The following is a 16,901-nucleotide window of genomic DNA, read 5'->3' as shown; positions in this document are numbered from 1 at the left end:
CTAGCAGAATTCCACGCTTGCATATTACCAAAAGGCTATTACCGCCCTGCCACTGGCTGTCTTAGAAAGAGAAATGAATTCCTTCATTCCCTTAAGAAAATTTGTTGTAAACGTGTAGTAATCATGTTTTTTGGTGTATTGATTACTATCAACAAAACTATGGTTAACCATGTTAGGGTTTTTGAAAACCATGATTGTTGGTTTTAACTAGTGGTTAATTTTCGTGAAGGTTGATACGTTGTTCACTTATTTACAAATAAATCTTAAATATCATTATTTCCCCCAGGGTTTAGTTTCATTAGAAAATAGCATAACACTCAACAGAACATGATTCCTATATAGTGAGAGGAAGGATGTTGTGATGATGTCACTTTCACAGAAATTAAGCAACATTTCCTTTTCGTTCTACTCTGAATGCATTTACACTCTATTTGATGCTGTCGCCTAGTTGAGATTACCCTGATTGTAGCCCAAAAAAAAAACAACAACCAATGTATAACCACAGAAACAACAGGATAACTTATTCTTTATTTAATTTTCCATCATGGATTCCATAGAACAATACAACAGAATTTCTCGATAATTTGGTGATTGAGTTTTCAACATGGTCATAACCATTTTCATCAATATCTTCATAAACGCTAAGAATATATCATACACATTAAATACAGCACAACCCAAAGGCATCGAGAGTTTCACAAGACATATCAAACACCACTAACAACGGAGAAGTTGAGTAGCATATTCATTTGGAAGAGAAGAGTGGGCCAGAGCAGATAATGTGAGATAGAGAGAGGGAAAAAGAGAGAAAGAGAGAGTCGCTAACACATTTAGCAGGCTGATGGCCTTTTACCCAAAAGCGAACCTGATTTTCCTTAAATTTTCAGGCAAATGGAAAAAGTCTGAAAAAATAGTAGACAATCAGTTATACGTTGGGTTAGCTTGCATTAAGAGCATCCATTCATGCAATAATATAAATAAACTCATCATAACAACATCTGATGCATCAACTCTAAATTAACCATTTATGATCAACTCAGGGGAGAAACAAATCTGCTGCTTTTACTATATTGATAACATTACTCGGCATCCTCACATCTGAAGTGCTAGTCTTTGATATAGTGTTTGAATACTCTACAAAATAATAACTTTAGGATATTATTGCCCCAGTTAACCTGTCACGACAGCTGTTGAAATGAAATATGAATTTCATAGCTTATTTAAATGACCTCCCCATCACGGAAAACAGTTCAGTTGCCTTAAAATCAAGCTGGAAGGGTTGGCTATCGTGTATACCATAGATACATTTGGCATCTGCTATTCGAATGATCAATCAAGCAGACAAAAATAATCTATGCTGACATTCACGTGATGTTTTGATGCAGATCATTACAGCAGTTCATGACATTGGTTAAACAATGTGCAGGTACTTCATATATATATATTCTGTATGTACAATTTTAAATATACCTCACTATCACAGGCTTAAAACTTGTAATAGAGTACATGTTTTTGAAAGAGGGAAAAGGAAAATATTGATGAAACCGAAACTGGCACATATATCTATACACTACTGACATCTCTGTCTGGTGCTCACACAACACAAACACAACCCTGGTCCATATCTATTTATATCTATGTTTAGCATCCTCTAACTTAAACAGCACTACATCAATACAGCACTCAGAGGAGGGTGTTGTGTCATGAACAACCATGCGAATTCTTCAATGAGAAAGCATGTGCTTTTCATAATACAGAGATTTACGAGAGAGAACAAATCAACTTAATTTGGATACACTTAATCGTTTTTCTTGCTGGTTGAAGTAATGTGGTCCCTTCATGAGTTCGGGAATGATTCTTTATAGTCGTCGTCACATCAGTGCTCCATCCCACCCCGTGAAGAAATACAAATCAATAGACTTAACAAAAGGAGGTACACTGGGACAAATTCTATGCAACCCGTACCAAACCACCACCAGGGTAAAACAATACAGGGTAAAACAATTTCAAAGTGGGGCTTTGTTAATATATTCACAGGATTGTTATAATAATGTTAGGGTTTATAAATTGAACTAGACTACAGTGAAATAGCCCCATACATATCTTTAGGAATATTTATATATATATATATATATATATATATATATATATATATATATTCGTATATATATATATATATATATATAATCATATCTATACATCACAGACAAATACATTCTCTCAAGTTTAGCATTAATATTGTCAACATCATCAATTTACAATTCATTTAGCAAAACAAGATTCATAGAAGTTTTCAAATATTCTCTCCTATTTTGGTACAGGATTCAAGTGTTTTGAAATTTGATCGATCCTAACCTTATCTTAGTTTTGTACGTCACAATAATTAACAGCACAATAAAATCCCTCTGCTCTATCCCACCCCCTCTATCTGTAATTTTAGATAAGTCCCCCTCCCACCCATCCCTCTTAACTTTCACATACGTAAGCACAGACGCACAAATGGAGAAGTGTGGGTTTGTGGTTTGGGTTCAGGCACCACACTGCAAGATTCACACATCAACCTCTTTCTGTGGAAAAACAGAGATAATATCTGAAACTTAAATTGACAAACATCATCTAAACTTGGCCATCGAGATCCAATTTCCTGCAGAGTTACGCTCTAACTCTGATCAAACTCACTTGCCTGCAATTTTCTGATATTTCTGAAGACATGGGCTGTGTCCAAAACCAAGGCAGCATTCTAAGGTAAGACGGCATCGACGCACATTCAAATCCAATGTTTGATTCCTGATATAACTTCATCATCTTGTCCCTCAATTCTATGCATGTGTGTGTGTGGAATGTGATTGGTCGAGTTCGAAAAAATAAAATGGCGTCCAAGAAAGCGGCTGGATCACAAATGTAGTGTAGATAAAGTTACATGTAAATAAAGTTATATTTTTACTTTTTACATCTTTTAATTGCATTTCTAGTGAGGAATTTAGTATTGCAGTTTTCAACTACACTGTAAAAAATTACTCTGGAGGGTGTTAAATTTGACCCATGAAAATTAGTTATAATTTAATTAAGTATATAAGCTAGCAAGTAAAATAAAAAATAATGGGTATATTCTACCTTCACTATCCAATTTTTAACAGTAATAACTGCAATACTAAAAAAATAAGTAACATATACCCCAAAATATTGGCCTTAGCACCGCAAAGTGCGCATGAATCAACATCCAGGCGGGACTCGAGTCACCATTTTTTCATATCATATCGGCGGGAGAACTGTGGTTTGTTGACAGGTAAGTTTTTATTTAACTTGTTGATATCATCATGAATGGAAATGTTAAGTTGGTTAACTGTAAAATCTACCAGAAGTTTAGTCATTTGCGTGCTTCTCTGTCTCTGTTGTTGACAGATTGATAGGTTAGAATATGTCATTCAGGTTAGCTTTGAATGAAACATCGCCCAGTTCTTGCACCTGCGAATACGAATAAATATCCATATTTATGATTAAAATATTAACTTCCATTATTATTATTTACATGTCTGAATCTCGTGAACAGCGGAGCTGCTCAATATGAGTGGTTGAACTTGAGCAAGCCACGTGACGAGAGAGAGCAGCGGACGGTTGATGTACGATACAGACGGGAGGGCGTCGAGCAGACAAACAAACAACGGTAAAGCTGTCGATGCTAGATAATTACTGTAAAAGTTTTCTTGCATTTATCTGTTAATATATTGAGTTTTGTTTTAGAAGGGATCCATTTATGAAGCCATTTTATTATTATTATTATTATTATTATCATTTACGGATATATACTTAACGTTGCCTTTCGCTTTTTAATGTCTGTTCAAAAAAGTATTTCGGAGTTCATATGTTATATATGAGACTTGTATATGAAGTTGAATCACTTAAAATTGAATGTAAGTACTTCTTGTTAGTGTTCAATGTTTTATGCACGTGTACTGTGAGTTATAGCATAATATGAAGTTGTATTTTTGCACTTAATAAGTTTTAAATGAAGTTGAAATGTTTGTTTGTATCGATATAGCATGCTAGTCTACTGAGGTAAATGAGATCAGTTTTTCCTCTCATATTATTGTCTTCTTTAATTTTCTAATGATAACGTGAAGAACAGTATTTAGGAATCTTGCTTTTAATGGTTTTTTAACATCTCATGAAGCCTTGGTTTATTTTGTTTTATGAAATAATATGTTCAAGAAGCTTTATGTAAAACTATGATATGTTGTATTTCACTTGAAATGTATTGGGGTTATTATACGTCCAATAATTAGTTTTAAATGTTTACAGAATGTTATTTGGTCAATAAAGCAAGCAATTTATGCAATCTTGTGCATGACTATTTTCTTATTCAACCCTCTCTGAATAAGTAATATGTAATGTTTCTTAATGGCTTATCATTATTAATAATAATTTAATAGATCTGTGCCTTAATACCAATAGGGTTAATGTTATTCATTTTTTTATAAGTAATTAGTTATGAAAAAAATAGGTAGACCTTACCTAATTTTTTTTACTTTATCATAGTAATTAAATTTAGGTACTTTTTAATCAAATATATAGGATATAATTTACTCAAACAAAGTGAGTGCAAATTGTTACAACAATTTTTTTGAGTAAATTCTATAGGTTGTTTTTTACAGTGTATTTGGTTTAGTTATCACAAAGGAGCTATTTGTTTATATTTAAATTGAATTTCATTACGCTGCCAATGAAGGCTGTCCGAATGCAGCCTTGATTACCTAGCTGAAGTGTGTTTGATCAGAGCTAATCTTTGCAGGAAAGTGGTCATCAATAATATACAGTACAAAACATTTTTAAGTATGTACAGTATGGTTATATAATAGCATATAAAAAACAGATTTTAACTCTTTCCCCACCATTAACGGGTTATCTCGTCAGTTAAAGGAATAGTCTACCCTTTTGCCATGTTAAACTGTGTTGTTACCTCAACCTACACAAATGAATACATACCTATCTTTTTTCAATGCGTGCACTGTACAGCATGTTGTGAATGTGTTAGCATTTAGCCTAGCCCCATTCATTTCTATGGTACCAAACAGGGAAGCCACCAAACACTTCCGTGTTTTCCCTATTTAAAGACTGTTACATGAGGAGTTATACCAGTAAGTATGGTGCCACAAAAGTATGGTACCATAGGAATGAATGGGGCTAGGCTAAATGCTAACACATTCACAACACGCTGTACAGTGCACATATTGAAAAAAGATAGGTATGTATTAATTCGTCTAGGTTGAGGTAATAACATAGTTTAATATGGCAAAGGGTAGACTATTCCTTTAAGAGAAAACGCTGCCCTGCCAATGACGAGAATTTCCAGCTTTCCGCAATACCACTATTATCCGCAATAATAAATACTTCCCCAACTTATACAACCCGGAAGTAATGCCTCACGTGAAAGAAATAGAACTCCGTGTTTGTTTTAAAGATTGCTCTGCATCTGATCTCATTCAAAAGTTCTTCACAAAAATGGAATTATCTCCATTTTTTTATTTTTGAAAGCAGAGGGTTTGTTTTTTCATTTGATATATTTTATGAAAATCATGAAAAATGCTGGCGCTGGCTGGCAACCGCTGGCGGGAAAAGAGTTAATATCTTTGATGATCTCTTTATACTGTAGAGTAAAGAAGTAAACTCGTATTCCAGTCATAATATCTCCAAAAATTACCTTTCTCTCCTCTGCTTCCTCAAATATTATTTTGCTCACATCTGGTTGGAAAATGAGGTGGGTGCCCCCTGCTGCTCATAGCCGCCCTGACCGTAGTCTCCAGCCTGGTTGTAGCCTTGCTGGCTGTAATCGGGCTGGTAGCCTCCCTGGGAACCAGCGTATGGGTCTGGCTGCCCATATCCTCCCTGCCCGTAGGCATCTTGGGCGGCGGGCTGCTTCTCCTGGGCGGGTGGCTGGCGCATGAATGGTGCAACGATTCCGGTCTCCTTAAACACGAACCACAGGTTGCCTGCCCACAAGATCAGATTCAGGAACCCAAAGACCTGAAGGAAAAGAAAACAGGAGAGCTTAAAGTTAAAGTTGCAATCAATAAAATGCGTTGAAAGAACTGAATGAAGTTGCTACAGGATCAGGGGGTCAATGTTTCGCAAGTGCATGACTTAGCAACAAAACTGAACATTGATATGAATAATTTCTCTTTTTGAGACTAACAATAAATACAACTAAATAAAGTCAATATTTTGCTAGTGACTGATTTTAATGAAGGGCTCTGAAAATTGTGAAATGGAATTACAGTATATTAAATAGCTAGCATAGTATTGTATTAGTCACTAGTAAAGAGCTTTGGATTGTGTGTTTTTGTGATGTCACCAGTCAGTCACTGATATGACTACATGGCTTTCCTGTGGCTTCAGAGGAATTAAACTCTTAAAATAAAGGTGATTAAAAGGTTCCTCAAAGCAATGCCATAAAAGAACCATTTCTTTCATACCTTTTTTATTATCTGAAGAATTTATCCATTTAGCAAAAAATGGTTTTTCTAAATTGCATCGCTGTGTGGCAACTTTTTTAAGAGATGAGCAAATATGGCAAGGTGAACTCATTGGTTGTACCAATTTCTTTACATGAAGTTAACAGACGTAGTACAGTTAAGATGACAGTCATTTCCTATGTAATCGACTTACCACAGAAGTGTTAAGACCAGACATGACTGGATCATGAACTTCACGGCAGCGGTTAACCTCATGCTCACAGGCGGGGATCAACTCCAAAACCTTCTCGGGATCTGTGGCGGTCTTCACATCTGACAAACCTTTCGCCCATGCTGCTGAGCTCACCAGCCACATGAAGGTGAACACGCATGTCACACCGAAATCCTGCAATGATTTGATTTATTTTATTTGTAGGGCTGTGTGAATCATTGATATTTATGCATTTTATTCTGGCAGATGCTGTGTATTCCCTGGGAATTAAACACAACCACTACCTCCTACCACCTACCACTACTCTCCACAAGCTACAGGAATCATCAAAATGTCAAGCTGCAATATAACAGGTATGCTTAACGTAAAATGTTTAAGGAAAAATAACAGCATAGGTAATTTAGATCAACATGAGGATAGTATTACTAGTCCAACTAAATCTATTGGGGATGCACTAATATATCGTCCAGTATAGGTAGAAAAGATTATATTTACGCACAATCAGACATTGCTGTGTCATTATTTAGAATTGGGTTACAATGACAACAGAAATGCAGTTTGTACGCTCTGGACTTATAGGATTTCACAACATAATACTTATAGAAAAACTATCGGTAGATGTCATTTAAGTAATTGGATATCTGTATTGGTGCATCCCTGATATTTATACTTGTGAATATTCCTATAAAACTGCTTTCTTAATGTTTATGTATTGTGGATGATGACTCACAATCAGCGGCCCTTTATTGTTTTCACGATACTTCTCAAAGGCAAAGACATAGACGCTAAGAGCTGCCATGGAATACAGGAATGCAAAAACAGCTATGGTGACGAAGAACTCTGCGGAGGACGAGTAATCCCCAACCAGGAATAAACGATCATTACCACCCTTACAGGTGGGGGCATCAAAATATACTTGATGGAGCCTGAAAGAAATACAGTAGAAAAGGATCAGGGAGGTTAGGGTTTATGAGAGAACTACTATATGATGCTCTATATGCGGAGAATAACAGTTAAACAGGTGAATGTACACACAGAAAAAGATATATTTTTACATTTGATAAAGCTAAATATATTTACATTTGAAGGTTCCAAAATGGCACACAAAAATCGCATTGCAAGCATTTTGTCGTCATACAAACCAATATGTGTTATGCAAAGCCAATCACAATGATGAATATAACATGCTAGAGCAAAAGTAAATGCAGAAAATAATATATTTTTTGAACAATGGTTTGATATTGCTACAGTGATCAGTTTTTCATGGAATTGACTTGGTTGGCTTAATTTACTTGTTTCTGTGTATAAGTTGGGGCAGAAGAAAGCATTTTAACATGATAAAAAATTATCATTTGCAAGAATTAATTAATACAATCACTAACATGAACTAACAAAGAACAATATAGTTTATAAGCATTTATAAATCATGTTAATTTTAGTAAATGCCAATACAATTGTTAGTGTAAGTTTAATGCATGAACTAATATACAAATTGAATTTTGATTTTAAAAAACAATGTATTAGTAAATGCTAAAACAAAAATAAATGCTGCATATGTTTTACTTGTAAGTTCCCGTTAACCAATTAAGTTAAAGAGCCTCTAATTTGACCACAAAACAGTTAATATTTTTATTGTTGGGTTTTGCCAAAATACTGTTCAAAAACCGCAATATTCTGATAATATAGATATTGGCAACAACTCTCTCTAAAACGCTTGATTGCAGCCCGGGTTGTTGTACAACGTCAAGTTTATTAGGATAGTAGCCAAATGCAATGAATACAAATACAACCCCAAATCAGAAAAAGTTGGGACACTGGAGAAATTGTGAGTAAAAAAGGAATGGAATAATTTACAAATCTCATAAACTTATATTTTATTCACAATAGAATATAAATAACATATCAAATGTAGAAAGTGAGACATTTTGAAATGTCATGCCAAATATTGGCTCATTTTGGATTTCATGAGAGCTACACATTCCAAAAAAAGTTGGGACAGGTAGCAATAAGAGGCCGGAAAATTTAAATGTACATATAAAGGAACAGCTGGATGAGGACCAATGTTTAGGAATGGGAATGTTGTCCCATTCTTGTCTAAAACAGGCTTCTAGTTGCTCAACTGTCTTAGGTCTTCTTTGTTGCATCTTCCTCTTTATGATGCGATGAATGTTTTCTGTGGGTGACAGATCTGGACTGCAGGCTGGCCATTTCAGTACTCAGATCTTTCTTCTACGCAGTCTTGACGTAATTGATGCAGTAAGTGGTCTGGTATTGTCATGTTGGAAAATGCAAGGTCTTCCCTGAAAGAGACGACGGGCTCTATCTTACACCCGGCGCAATGCAGCGCAATGCGCGACGCAAGTGTCTTTCGCTAGTTTCCACCCTAATTTTCACGTTTAGCGCCGCGTTGTTTAAATAGCAAATGCATTTGCGCCCCCTTTTGCGCCCATGGGCGTTCTGGTCTGAAAACGAGGTGTGTTCAGGCGCATTGTTGGCGCGTTGCTATTTTGAGGCAACTAAAATAGACTACGCCATTGACCAACAAAAACCTGGTCTAAAGTCTAGAGTCAATGGCGCAATATGTTTTATGTTATTTAAAGAGCGCATTAGTAAAATGCGCCTATAAACGGGAGGACAACGCAGGTTTGCTTATCACAAAGTACATGAATGCGCAGCAGCACAAAAATGCTTTTAAATATGAAAGATTAAAGGATTGAATGTAAAAGATTATTATTGAATCTCTTGGACATAAATGAGGACTAATTATGAGACGTTAGAAGGCGCAAAGAGCTGCTTCACCTGCAGCCTGGTAAGTAAATAAATGCTTTGCTTTAAACAAATGCATCTGTTTTTAAATATTTTTTTTAATGCTACCTCACAGATTTATTATATGATGACTCTGTACCTGTGGATATGATGAGATGAGAAACATTTTTAAGTCAAGCTTAAAAAAAACTCTTTGCTAAAAAAACCGCTGTCCAAAGTGCTGAAACGCGCATAGAGCCGTTTGTAAATTCTTTATCTCCTGTTTGTTACAAATAAAGTATTTTTAGAGTACAAACCTTATCTTACATACTTGTAAATTTATTTTTTGATGATATTGGATAGCCATACATTTAAAGCAATTACAAGCCTGCTTTTTTACTTCCATGACTAAAAGAAAACGGGTTTTAAAGGTTTTAATAAAAAAATAACAATTTCAATACAAGTGAAAAACAACATGATTATTTAACATTAATCTTAAACTGGGGATCTTCTTCCTCCGCTTAGTTTTTCAGTTTACAAAGTCCATCATCTAAATAGATATTAGACATAGCGCCAGCGCAACTTGCTTTTAAAGGGGATGAGAGCTGAGACTCTCATTGGTTTACTGCACGTTACGCCCAAAATACTCCCATTACAATAGGACCAACCCTTTTCGACCATGCGCTCGGCGCACAAACCATTTTTCCCGTCGTTAAATTAGCAAAAGTGGATTCGGACACGCCCATTTACACGTTGCGCTGTGCGCTTTAGACAATGCGCTTAGATCGTTAAAATAGGGCCCGACGTCTGAATGAAGGCAAATGCTGCTCTAAAACTTGGATAAACCTTTCAGCATCGATGATGCCTTTCCAGATGTGTAAGCTGCCCATGCCACACGCACTCATGCAACCCCAAATCATCAGAGATGCAGGCTTCTGAAATGAGCGCTAATAACAACTTGGGTTGTCATTGTCCTCTTTGGTCCGGATGAAATGGCGTCCCAGTTTTTCAAAAAGAACTTCAAATTTTGATTTGTCTGTCCACAGAACAGTTTTCCACATTGCCAAAGTCCATTTTAAATGAGCCTTGGCCCAGAGAAAACGCTTGTGCTTCTGGGTCATGTTTAGAAATGGCTTCTTGTTTGACCTATAGAGTTTTAGCTGGCAACAGCGAATGACACGGTGGATTGTGTTCACCGACAGTGTTTTCTGGAAGTATTCCAGAGCCCATGTTGTCATTTCCATTTCAGTAGCATTCCTGTATGTGATGCAGTGCCGTCTAAGAGCCCGAAGATCACGGGCATCCGGTATGGTTTTCCAGCCTTCACCCTTACACACAAAGATTGTTCCAGATTCTCTGAATCTTTGGATGATATTATGCACTGTAGATGATGATAACTTCAAACTCTTTGCAATTTTTCTCTGAGAAACTCTGAAAACTATTTTTCGCCGCAGCGTTGGGGGAATTGGTGATTCTCTGCCCATCTTGACTTCTGAGAGACACTTCCACTCTGACAGGCTTTTTTATACCCAATCATGTTGCCAATTGACCTTATAAGTTGCAAATTAGTCCTTCAGCTGTTCCTTATATGTACATTTAAATTTTCTGGCCTCTTATTGCTACCTGTCCCAACTTTTTTTGGAATGTGCTCTCATGAAATCCAAAATGAGCCAATATTTGGCATGACATTTCAAAATGTCTCATTTTCAACATTTGATATGTTATCTATATTCTATTGTGAATAAAATATAAGTTTATGAGATTAGTAAATTATTCCATTCCTTTTTACTCACAATTTTTACAGTGTCCCAACTTTTTCTGATTTGGGGTTGTAATATTTTTAATATCAATGACTTCCCTTTGACAAATATCTATGAAAATTATGAATATATGTATAAACATGCCTGTATAAATATGGATCTAGAAAGATCGCTGTCATAATCTAGTGTGACTAAGAAGTGTTTTTAGTGGTCTCAGCAGGGGTATTCATGAAAAGTCACTTGGCTCTTGTGGTAAAAAAGTTCACTCCAATTAGCAACGACAAAGGCTTTGATATCTCATTATAAGATATTGTAGTATTGCAATTAAAGTAATGTTTATACAACAACCAGGAAATTATAAACCACTCTTTTCTAAAAGATAATGAATTTGTATTTTTTTCAGCATGTTTTTTTTTTAATTAAACGGGGGGGGGGGGGTGTCCTAAGACAGATTTTAGCAAAGTATGTCACGTAATAATGAGTTTGGGAACTCCTGCTGTACAGTATGTCCCTAAAAACATTAATGCATTAAACAGTCAGTAGTAAATAAAGCAATAAATGGTTATTTGTTGTTGTTGTTAAAAGACTCACTTAACCACATAGCTTGCAACATGTCAGGTATACCTGAAGGGATACTCAAAATCCACGCCTATTTTCAGGTTACTTTCTGTTCTGTTCTTGCACTCCACGCTCATCCTGAAGGTCCCCGAGTAACTTCCACAGGTGGAGAATGCAAAGATGGCAAAGATCTGGAAAACAGTGAGCGGAGGTTTGGATGATGGTATGTCATTGTTGATTTGCAAGACATGGAGCAAATTTTGATTTCATTTGACATCCTTTTGCTAAACATCCCTCATAGCACTTCCATTTATATTTCGTCTTTGGGTGCTCTGCAGTGATATGTGTTAACATCATACTATGGCAGTAAATATTTTGTTTTTTACAGTGTTGCTGTATCGAACACTGCATTGACCAATCAGCTTTCAGGATTGAGACAATTCATTATTCAGGGGTTGTAACAGGGAAGAGATTAACAAAAATGTGTCATTTTGAAAACGTGTTAAAGCTGTATACTGTTGAATTTGTTGACTTGTTTTAATGCATTGTGATTAAAATTCAGATAAGATAAACAAAATAATAACATCTCAAGAGTCAAACATCCTGATATGGATATCTTTACGTTATATTTCCTTTGTGGATTTAAATCTGAGAGATTGAGTCGCTCATAGAGATTAAATGTAGACTTTGGTTGGAGGCGGGACTAAATGGGGAATGAAGCTATTAAATTTCACTGAGATAGTCTGCCATCTGTCATATCGCTGAGCTGGTCACCAGAGGAGACAAAAACAATAGACACATCAAACCAAAGTAAACCAAACCACACAATGAGAAACGTACGAAACAAGTCAAACAAGGCCAATTGACAAAAAAACATGATAAAACAAAGCTAGGACAATAACCATTTAATTTACTGAATAGTAAGTCTTGTAAAGTATATACAACATATAAGGTAAAATGAAGATAAATCCACCCATGAGATTACCAGACAAAGCCCATATAATTTAAGGACCACTATACAAATTTACCAAACCTACAAAAGACTGAACACTGTACAATACAAACAAATCTGAAATGAATACCTCAATGTATATATCAAATGTATCTTATATGATAAGTAGCTCACTGGTTGAGACGTTACATGCATGTGGTGATTTGCCAGAAGCATTGGAATGATCTTATTTGTTTTTCATTCAAGTGAGACTTTTTAAGAAATACACATTCCCCTTTAGAAACGACAAATATCAATAAAATTAATTTTTAGCAAGATGATTCAAACGTGGTCTTTTTATTTTGTAATTTATTTTTTATGTAATTTTTCACCCCCGTGGAGCAGTATTTATCCACCAGGGGGCCTCAAAAGACTTTCAAAGTATAGCATCAAGACGAGTTAAAATAATTTAAAGGCAATCTCTAAAACAACTAAAAATCAAGATATTTCTTAGTGTTTACATAAAATATATTCATCTTTCCAGTTATGCCACACTCTTGAATATTTTATTTTATTGTGAGTGGGGGCTCTAAAATCATCTAAAACAACCAAAAATCAAGATATTTTTATTTTCATAACATATATTCATCTAGTCATGCCAAGCTCTAAAATATATTATTTTATTGTGAGTGGGGGGCTTCAAATGTTGGGGGGCTTGAAGTCAAAAAGGTTGAGATTCACTGCTGTAGAGAGTGAATGGGCTTTGGCATTTGATTAACACTAGATGGCGCTGTTCTATTCTGAAATTTGTTGGTGTTACTTCCACGTGCGGCTGTCAACCTCTGTGAATCAATGCAGTGGTCTGAGTAGTCATCTGTAATAGTCAGAGCTCAAGGATTAGCTGACATTAACACATAGACTAAAGGGAACCAACCATTTAATTGCATGAAAACTTACCCATTCTAAGACTTTGATGAAGCCCAGTGGGACTTTGAGCACCCTGAATTGCCCACCTGCAACCAACTGTCAAACGAAGAACATTAGAAAAGCATTAGATAGATAGACAGATATAGAGTGTTTCCAGAAAAGACATGAAAATACTGGAAGGCTATAGTGGTGATGACTCATTTTACAAACACTTTCTCTCTTATTATAGCACGTTTATATTGAACGATTTTCTGCGAAACCTGCATATGCTGCTTCTGTTAACGGTTAAATCAAACCTTTATCAATTCAATCACATTTGTTTGTTTCTTTATGTTAGTCATTCTTTACATCGCCCACGTAAACCTTTGTGAATATGACTAAGCTCGAGGCAAAGAAAAACGGAGTGAGTACATTGACCATAGGCAGCCTGTGCGTGCGTCTTTTTGCATCTGTGCCAAATATCTGTTTAAAAGTGGGCGACACAAAATCGAGATTTATCAAACCTTAAAGCAAAAAAAAAAAAAAAAATTGAAGGCCTTTCAATGAGGGCAAAATGACCGGGTCTAAACGTTCACGTGCCGCATACCGTTTTCTCCCTTATGCATGGCGGCATCCGTATGATATTTAGACATATAGGCTACTCATCAGGTATACCGACTTATCTGGACAGTCAGTGACGTAGGAAGGTGCGGTTTCACACGACACCATTGTGTGCCCGTGAGGATGGTCTTGATTTAAACACCATGAGAAAAAATATCAATATATCGATTCAAGACATCTCTATATGCAATTTAATTATTCATTGGCACGTATAACATTCTCTTACATATATATACAATATGTATTGCCTTGCAGATATTTGTCTCCAATTGTTTAATCATCTGTTTTACTAATTACTGACTGTGTGCAAATTTAGCATGCACATATTTCTAAATCCCTGCTTACAAAGGCCAACATTCGTCTATGGATAATACAAATGGGCCTGAGCTCGATGCTGAAAGTCACACAGTCACAATGTTGGGATGGAAGTGAGCTGCCATTTTAAAGAGCATCTCTACAAACGCATCTGCTTGCGAAAAAAAGGCCTTTTGTTGTCGCTTTTAATAGATGTTACCTTTACACACAAGACAATGTAGTAGCCTATTTCTACAAACCCCGCAATTTGATAGCATACCTATTGATATGCATTATATATGTTAAGCAAAATCCCAACCCTTTCTGAATGCGTAAAATCAAGCGCCTCATTCAGCGCAGAAAAATCATAAACTCAGCCATGTCTTTAAAATATAAATAAATAAATGAAATATAGAAGACCCTCGAAATATTTCAGCGAACAGACGGGCAGCATCAGCAGGGCATCTCTCCCTATAAGAATTTTCCACCACAATTTCCAAGCGCATCCTCATCGACTCTCATAAACCTCTGGTCGAAAAACCAACCATGCATAAAATAAATAAAAACTACATTTATATCAAAACACCATCCGTCAATTGCCCTACCTGATTTACAATATCCATGTTAGTCGCCCGCTCGTAGATAGGAGTAATAGCAATAATCGGGGAGTCTAGTTTTGGAAGCGGAACAGCTCGCGGAGGGGGGAGGGAACGTCAACGGAACGGTGCTAGTTGCGTCACGCGCCTCGAGAAGGCGTTTTGGATGCGACCAGAGGAGGGATCAGAGGAGATCGACGGATGGTGATGGAGCAGCCAAATGATGTTAACTGGTCATACTGTACATCACAAAATATAATGATGCTACATCTTATGGAATTCTCTAGAATATTATTGTTTCTAAAGGTGATGTTTTCCGTCGCGCGATCCTCATACTGCAGAGGTCATAAATTATGAATGTCATTGACCACTCACACTAAATAACACAGAGGTCACATATTGCTGACATTGCAAAAAATCGATTAATTTTGTGGTGGTTCGTTTGACGTACTGTAGTTTTGTATTTACTATGTTAAACTAAAGAAAAATCTCTATAGGCTGCTATACTTCATTATTTTACTACAGTTATAGCCTGCTGTATACATAAACAAAGTGTAGTAATTAGCTACTATAAAGTTCTACAGTATATCTTATATAATTTAAAAAGTTTATTACAGTAAATAAAAATGGCCTATGGTGAGGTTTTAAAAACACTAGTATCTAGGTATAGTATACTAAAGTTTAGCCTATAGTTTTTCATTGGGAGAGAATTACCCTACATCCGAAATTGCATACTGTGTCAGTACTGTACTGAATTAGATTAAGTATTTACTCGACTGTTTTAATGGTATATTCTATATGTGACCCTGGACCACAAAACCAGTCATAAGGATAAAAAAATGTAAATACTCATCGACCATTAAAACAACTCTATAGACCGTTTCATCGGACGGACGCACACACACTGTCTCGGTTACGCTTCTGGACCGAACTTAACATCCGGTCTCTGTTTGTTAAATGGTCTGGCTAGTGGCTAAAGTGAACTCTGGAACAAATACCTCGTCGAAAATAACAAATGTTTTGGTTTCCCAAAGACGAGGGGAGATGGCGATAATGGATCACCGCTATATGTTAAGGGAGGTTTGGCAACCGATCTGCAGTTAACGTTGTATACAATAGGCGTAGTAGGCGGTTTTGTACTCACCACGTCATAAAATAGCTGTGTTCCAATTCGAAGGCTGCGACCTTCTAAGGACGCGACCTCAGAAGGCAAGCACTCGGCCTTTGAAGGTTACAGTCCACGAAATGAACTGAAATGAGACAGTCTAGCTTCGGGGACCCATAATTTGTGTCACCTGCTACACACGCCCACCATGACTTTCAGCGGGACACAGCGGAGTTGTTTATGACTTATAAAAATAAATATGGAACCAGAAAAATATGAATTTATTTTAGAAAATATGACACGTTGATGTAGAACAGTATATCAAAATAATCAACCTTAAAAATATATGCAACATACACAGAATAGTGTTAATACAAAACATAACTTAAATACTAACAAGAAACTTTTTTCTGCTAAATAAACACATTTATTTAAAAATATCCAGTCGTTATATTTAGCCGTTACAGGTGCGCAATGAATCTTGGGATAGCCTAGGCTGTGAAGGATTCATTCGTTCTATCCTTAGCAGCGTGGAGAAATACAGACGCATTTTGAGGCTTCATTTAAGCATCATTCGAATTGGGACAGCTGCCTTAAGTCTTGCTGCTGTGATGCAATCGGTCTCAGAATACGTCCTTGGAAGGTCGCAGTCTTCTAATTGGGACACAGCTTATCTGCCATGTTGATACATCATGTGACATACG

General features: G+C 36.2%; 1 protein-coding gene across 1 annotated transcript; it reads right to left on the bottom strand.

Moving 5' to 3' along the window:
- Nucleotides 1-508: 508 nt before the first annotated feature.
- Nucleotides 509-15,258, bottom strand: sypa (synaptophysin a). The gene is made up of 7 exons (XM_065246910.1): nt 15,102-15,258; nt 13,633-13,698; nt 11,811-11,935; nt 7,412-7,607; nt 6,664-6,855; nt 5,699-6,021; nt 509-2,567 (listed from the first exon to the last, which is right to left on the bottom strand). Exons 1-6 carry the CDS (start codon nt 15,117-15,119, stop codon nt 5,734-5,736), a joined length of 885 nt encoding a protein of 294 aa, XP_065102982.1. The 5' UTR covers nt 15,120-15,258; the 3' UTR covers nt 509-2,567; nt 5,699-5,733.
- Between the last annotated feature and the right edge of the window lie 1,643 nt (nt 15,259-16,901).

The sequence above is a fragment of the Paramisgurnus dabryanus genome, chromosome 11, assembly GCF_030506205.2.
Source record: "Paramisgurnus dabryanus chromosome 11, PD_genome_1.1, whole genome shotgun sequence".
NCBI lineage: Eukaryota > Metazoa > Chordata > Actinopteri > Cypriniformes > Cobitidae > Paramisgurnus > Paramisgurnus dabryanus.
Note: the sequence above shows the minus strand (reverse complement) of the source record. Positions and strands in the feature narration are given on the sequence as shown.

What these genes read in the sequence shown, in the direction of transcription:
- sypa (XM_065246910.1), bottom strand. An exon ending in GATTTTGAGTATCCCTTCAG is followed by an intron (nt 7,608 to 11,810) that starts GTATACCTGACA and finishes TATTTCTTTCAG; the next exon opens with GCTCCATCAAGTATATTTTG. An exon ending in ACAATAAAGGGCCGCTGATT is followed by an intron (nt 6,856 to 7,411) that starts GTGAGTCATCAT and finishes AAATCATTGCAG; the next exon opens with GATTTCGGTGTGACATGCGT.